General features: G+C 50.9%; 3 protein-coding genes across 3 annotated transcripts; 2 read left to right on the forward strand and 1 right to left on the reverse strand.

Moving 5' to 3' along the window:
- Nucleotides 1–3,690: 3,690 nt before the first annotated feature.
- AA0111_g12826 (hypothetical protein) lies at nucleotides 3,691–3,894 on the forward strand (the record flags this gene model as incomplete). Its single annotated transcript, XM_028646855.1, has 1 exon — nucleotides 3,691–3,894. One exon carries the CDS (start codon nucleotides 3,691–3,693, stop codon nucleotides 3,892–3,894), a length of 204 nt encoding a protein of 67 aa, XP_028499567.1.
- A 378-nt stretch (nucleotides 3,895–4,272) lies between these two features.
- AA0111_g12827 (hypothetical protein) lies at nucleotides 4,273–5,481 on the forward strand (the record flags this gene model as incomplete). Its single annotated transcript, XM_028646856.1, has 1 exon — nucleotides 4,273–5,481. The coding sequence occupies one exon, from the start codon at nucleotides 4,273–4,275 to the stop codon at nucleotides 5,479–5,481; it is 1,209 nt and encodes a 402-aa protein (XP_028499568.1).
- Nucleotides 5,482–5,726: 245 nt separating this feature from the next.
- AA0111_g12828 (hypothetical protein) lies at nucleotides 5,727–5,843 on the reverse strand (the record flags this gene model as incomplete). Its single annotated transcript, XM_028646857.1, has 1 exon — nucleotides 5,727–5,843. One exon carries the CDS (start codon nucleotides 5,841–5,843, stop codon nucleotides 5,727–5,729), a length of 117 nt encoding a protein of 38 aa, XP_028499566.1.
- Between the last annotated feature and the right edge of the window lie 249 nt (nucleotides 5,844–6,092).

Consider the following 6,092-nt stretch of genomic DNA (forward strand, 5'->3'; position numbering starts at 1 on the left):
TCCGAGGAAGTACTTCTACTCTCGTTGAAGGATAAACAGGGTATGGCATAGGAAGAGGTGTGTAAACGCTTCCCTGGTCGGTCGCTTAGTGCAATAAAATTGCGCTACTACACGTTGCGGAAGAGAGGCTAGTGAAGCTACTGCAGTTTTGCGAACCTAGACAGCACCAAGTATATCTATGATTGCATTTGCTTTCTTGCGCCAGACCTCAGGGTGATCGATCGCAAAGTAGTCTTAGTCATCACCAGTCCATATGCTTGACGCATTCGAGCATTTGTAGCCCTTCAAACCCTTCTACACACCAGAAACATCCTAGAATTAACTTTTTCGAAGCAATCTATACAAAAGTCACAATGTTGATACTCTTGAATAGTATCGAGCGTTTGGAACACGATAACGGCAAGGTGACTTGCGTATGAGCGCTCAGTCTTTCCCTTGATAAAGGGACAACGAGTTGCGATAGTTCAGATATTCAGGTTACAAGGGCTCGAAGGTCTACCTAATTAATCTCTTCTCCTGCAGTAAGTCAACGTGTAACTTGTTTTGTATCTTGCCACAAAAATGTCCGCTGAGGTTGCGATCCACGCTCTGTTATAGCGAAACCTACTGGCTTCGTCTCGGGTAACCTCTAATCTTGTGACACATCTAAGGTGCGTCCCTAAGTGAGGAGACGCAATACGACGCGAGACAGGTTGGCGATTCGGAGCTTCGGCGCCTCCCATTTGCGGGCTTGTAAAGCTGCTATCAGTCTACTATAACTGTAAGGCTGTTGCTCTTCAAGCACATCAGCGTCCGATATAGATTGCTGCTATGTTGGCTGTAATATCAACCGTTTCATCACTGTCGTTAATCAGCTCGATAGCGGTACCCCCCTGTCTATTAGTGACCTTAGGGATCACTGAAGCGCTCAGTGGATTGTGCGGAGAGTGCGACGTAGGAAGATCGACTTCCTAGGTTCATTAGATCGCTCTGATGTAAAAGCAAGCATGCCAGCAGCCCCATAGTGCGAAGCAGGAGATCTCTCAAAACAAGCCCGAGCTGGCGGGATACGCTAACATCGCTTAGCATGCATGAGCCCGCATTAGCGTTCTCGTCGCCTGCTGTATTCTATTGTAAAGAATACGGCGCTATGCCAATACCGTATGCCTCTCAAGATAGACGTGGCGCATGCTGTTAGCTTTCTTGAAGCATCGATGACTCGCGCGTACTTGTACACAGCCGTTGCGTTTTTGGGTGCTCTGTTCCCTGCTTGCGTTTTGGGTCGCGATTGAGTAGGCGAAGGCTGCGTGAATATGGCTTTCAGCATAATGCACATCAATAGCATTTCGTTATCCGCGTTAAAGCTGCTTGTTGGCGTCAGACTAATGCCTCGCTTGAGATGTCCCAGGCTGTTCTTAACGCTATTGTCGCTGCGCTGCGTTCTGAGCCCCACAATAGTTAGTGGCGCAGATTTCCTGTGGCCAGTGTGTCCTTGCACAAGCCAACATCCGCTGGACAGACATCCTAACGTGCTCTTACAGCAAACGACGATCCGTAACTCGCGCTTTCCACACTATTAGATCGCGTCTTTAGGTAACGACTGCTTCTCAATCTGCAGCACGGTGGCTGTCGCGCGACCATGCGTTGGCAGCCTTGTCCAAGCAGCCTCACGTCACAGCGCGGGCGGGCTGCGCCTCCTGTCCTAGGTGTAGAAGATGCAGCCTGCCCCAAAAATGAGAAGGCCAGTCTTCATCACCTCTACCTTAGCAAACCGTCACTTTGCACTCGAAACGAATAGGATAGCTACGATCTCTACGCCCTACGCGAGCCAGCCGCCGTGCGCCGTCGATTCCCTCAGCTTGCATCGAAGCTCTAAGACTTCCTTCTACTGCTCGCGCGTACGGACAGATACACAGCCTAATGCGGCTGCTATACACTACTAGCGAGGGGAGGCTCGAATAGACCGATGACTTAATCGGAGACAAGATTCCCTTATATGCGATCCTGTCGCACACCTAGGGTGGGCAGGAGGCAACCTTTAAGGACCTTCGGCACTATAGCAGTATAGAGGAAGTTGATAAGAAAGTCAAGGAGGGCTATCGAAAGATTTTCTTCTGCGCTCAGCAAGCTAAGCGCGATAGGCTGGATTATTTTTGGGTAGACACCTGCTGCATCGACAAGACGAACAGCTAAGAACTTCAGGAAGCGATCAACTCTATGTTCCGCTGGTATTAGAACGCAAAGAAGTGCTACGTATACCTTCTAGACGTTGAGTGCAACACCCCTGATGCGGATAGTGAATCAAACTGGAGGTGGAAGCCGGCCTTTAGGAAAAGCAAGTAGTTCACTAGAGGCTGGACGCTTCAGGAACTGCTTGCTCCTGCATCGGTGGCGTTCTATTCGAAAGAGGGAGATCTGCTAGGGGACAAGCAGTCTTTGAGAGACACTATTTACGAAATCACAGGTATACCTATCGAGGCATTGTCAGGGAAAGAAGTGTACAACTTTAGCGTAGCTGAGCGGTTCTCTTGGGCGCGTAACCGCTAGACGACACGCCTAGAAGATGGAGCTTATTGCCTGCTAGGCATATTCGGCATTCATCTACCTCTGATCTACAGCGAGGGCAAAGAGAACGCGCTGAAGCGATTAGAAAAAGAGATACGAGAGTCTTTCGACTAAGTCGCGAGTATTCCTGTTAACAACACCGATGCTCCTAGCCGAAACTAGGAGGAGAGGTTTGGCAAAATCTTCAGCTGGCTTTCGGCTCCTGACCCGTCTACTAACTACTACAAAGCGCACAAGCAGCGGCAGGCTAAGACAGGTCTCTAGCTGCTAGAAAGCACAAAGTTCACAGACTGGAAGAAAAGAGCAGCGTCGCGACTGTGGCTGTACGGGATCCTGGGATGTAGAAAGACTATCCTGAGCTCTACTGTTGTTGAGAATCTGCTGCAATACTGCCATGATGACACTAACATAGTGACGGCGTACTTTTACTTCGACTTCAACGATGCACAGAAACAAGATCTGGAGCTTATGCTGCGCTCGCTGCTCTGCCAGCTTGTGCAGCGGTCGGTCGTAATACCTAAGGGCGTTGATGCGTTGTTCTTATCTTGCGAGAACAGGCAACGGAAGCTATCGTCACATGCGCTTTTACAAGTAACAAAGGAAGCGGCGCAAGAGTTCACGCACGTGTACGTTGTTCTCGATGCTCTTGATAAGTGTGCGCAGCGCTTAGAGCTGATAGATATGCTCGAAGCAGTAGCTGAGTGGCAGCTTGACAATCTGCATCTGCTCATAACTAGCCGGAAAGAGCGGGATATCGAGCGCTCCTTAGAGGAATACATCAGGGAGGAGGACGCTATGTGTCTTCAGAGGGATGTAGTGGACAAGGACATCCAACGATACGTTCAACAAAGGCTGCATGACGACAAGGGCTTAGCGAAATAGAACAAGAACGCCGCTGTCAGGCAGGAGATTGAGGTTGCACTAATGCGCGGAGCTTGCGGAATGTAGGTGTTTTCACCCAGTCCCCCGCAGAGCTATAGCTGACGATAGCGTAGGTTCCGATGGGCTGTGTGTCAGCTAGACACACTAGGGAAGTGCTGCAATCGAGCGATGCTGCGCAAATCTCTTGCCACTTTGCCGCGGACGCTAGACTAGACATACGACCGCATTCTTACCGCGATAGGCGAGGAATATTCTGAGTATGCCATGCGTATCCTGCAGTGGCTGACGTTCTCTGCGCGGCCGCTGTCCGTCGAAGAGGTCGCCGAAGTCGTCGCTATCGACGTAACGCGCGACCCAGCGTTCGACCGTGATGAGGTGCTAGAAGATCCGCTGGAAGTGCTGGACATCTGCTCTAGTCTAGTCACCATTACAACGAATAAAGTAGATAGAAGATTAGGGTCTGCTTAACGGATTGTTGCTCTAGCACATTACTTAGTGCAGGAGTACCTTGTGTCAGACAGGATTAAGCAAGGGTTAGCAAAGCAGTACAGCATGCAAGAGGCCGCATGTCAGAGCGCAATAACAAGAGGTTCTTTAAAGTACCTAATGCAGCTCTAGCAACTATTAGAAAGAGAGACACTACAGGTGTTTGCACTTGCGAGGTACTCAGCAGAATTCTAGAGCAGCCACCTTCGAAAGACTAGGGACAAGGGAGAACAAGCTAGTCAGCTGGCGGCGAGTTTAATAGCTAAGGAACAGCCTGCATATCTCAATTAGATCTAGTTGCATAATCTAGACCATCCTTGGGAGGAGCCAGATTTAGAAAAAAGTGCCGATAGCATACCTATGCCGCTTTACTACGCCGCATTGTTAGGCTTAAGTACGGTTACGAAACTGCTGTTCGACAAGGGCGCTAACGTCAACACGCAGGGTGGAGTCTACGGCAACGCACTGCAGGCAGCTTCAGCTAGAGGCCACGAGCAGGTAGTCAAGACGCTGCTCGACAAGGGCGCCGATGTTAACGCGCAGGGTGGACACTACTGCAATGCACTATACGCAGCTTCATACAGAGGCCACGAGCAGATAGTCGAGATGCTGCTCAACGCGGGCGCTAACGTCAACACGCAGGGTGGATACTACGGCAACGCACTGCAGGCAGCTTCAGCTAGAGGCCACGAGCAGGTAGTCAAGACGCTGCTCGACACAGGCGCCGATGTTAACGCACAGGGTGGAGTCTACGGCAACGCACTGCAGGCAGCTTCAGCTAGAGGCCACGAGCAGGTAGTCAAGACGCTGCTCGACACGGGCGCTGAGGTCAACGCGCAGGGTGGAGTCTACAGCAACGCACTGCAGGCAGCTTCATGCGGAGGCCACGAGCAGGTAGTCAAGACGCTGCTCGACACAGGCGCCGAGGTTAACGCACAGGGTGGAGAGTACGGCAAAGCACTGCAGGCGGCTTCGTTTAGGGGCCATACAGAGATTGTAACGCTGCTGCTTGACAGAGGCGCCCAAACCAATGCACTGGGTGAATACTACGGCAACGTACTCCAGGCGGCTTCATTCGGAGGCCACAAAGATTTGGTCAAGCTTTTGATCTCGAGACTCGATATTACATTACAATCCCAAGATCTCTATGGGCGGACTCTACTTTGGTGGGCAGCGGCTGGTGGCGATATAGCCACTATCGAGACACTGATCCGTCAGTACAACTTCGACCCTCGAGAACCCGACAAGTATGGGCGCACACCGTTCTGGATAGCTACTAAGAAAGGACATGACGCAGCCTCAAAGCTGTTGTGGGAGGAATGTGAAGAAACAAGCACCGAGCGACCAGCACCAATCAAGATCGACAACAATCAAAGAGGGATACTCTGCGACGTCTGTACTTCTCGTACCATAGCGCCCGCCTTCCATTACCATTGCTATCTTTGTGCTGGAGGAGACTGGGACATGTGCGAAGATTGCAAGGCGAGCGGAGCCTGCTGTGCAGACGCTGCGCATATGTTGGTGAAGCACACGATGAAGAATGAAGAGTTGGTTCAGGTGGCAATTTGAGTATGGCTCGGGGAAATTTTTGGTTACCGTTATGTCGCTAATTTAATTAGTGATATGTAACTGTGTATTTCTCATCGACCAATGTCTGTGACAACTGACTGGTACGGCGACGTCGTGCGCCAGAGATGAATAATAGAATGATTGCATCAGCGTGCGTATTGTTCGTAGAGGTGAATCTTTCAGCACTCTTCATTGAGTTGCGTATCAATGTTTTCCATGCTGTTAAGGCACTCCTGCCCTTCTTTCTAGGTATGCGACAGGATCGCATACGGGGGGATCTCGTCCCCGATCAAGTCATCGGTCCACTCGAGCCTCCCCTCGCCTGTACCTAGCATAGATAGCATGACGCCAGTCTCGTCCATGTTGTATACATTCTCCTTAGAGATAGCTGGGTCTCCCAGCAACCTCCCGACCACTTTAAACCAGTGTGTCATCTTCCAGCAGGTGTTCTTCTCATGACGACTCCAGTCCAGCGCCTTGACTCTTCTCGCTTGTGTCTCTGGTAGGCGTTTCTCAAAACCCCTGAGTCCAGTTTTTGCCGGGCGGCTTCAGCGGGCGGTCGGTCTCGGGTCGCTGGCGGGTGACGCAGAAGGCTAGAAAACGAATGTACT

Source organism: Alternaria arborescens (assembly GCF_004154835.1).
Source record: "Alternaria arborescens strain FERA 675 chromosome Unknown contig_113, whole genome shotgun sequence".
In the NCBI taxonomy this organism is placed as follows: domain Eukaryota; kingdom Fungi; phylum Ascomycota; class Dothideomycetes; order Pleosporales; family Pleosporaceae; genus Alternaria; species Alternaria arborescens.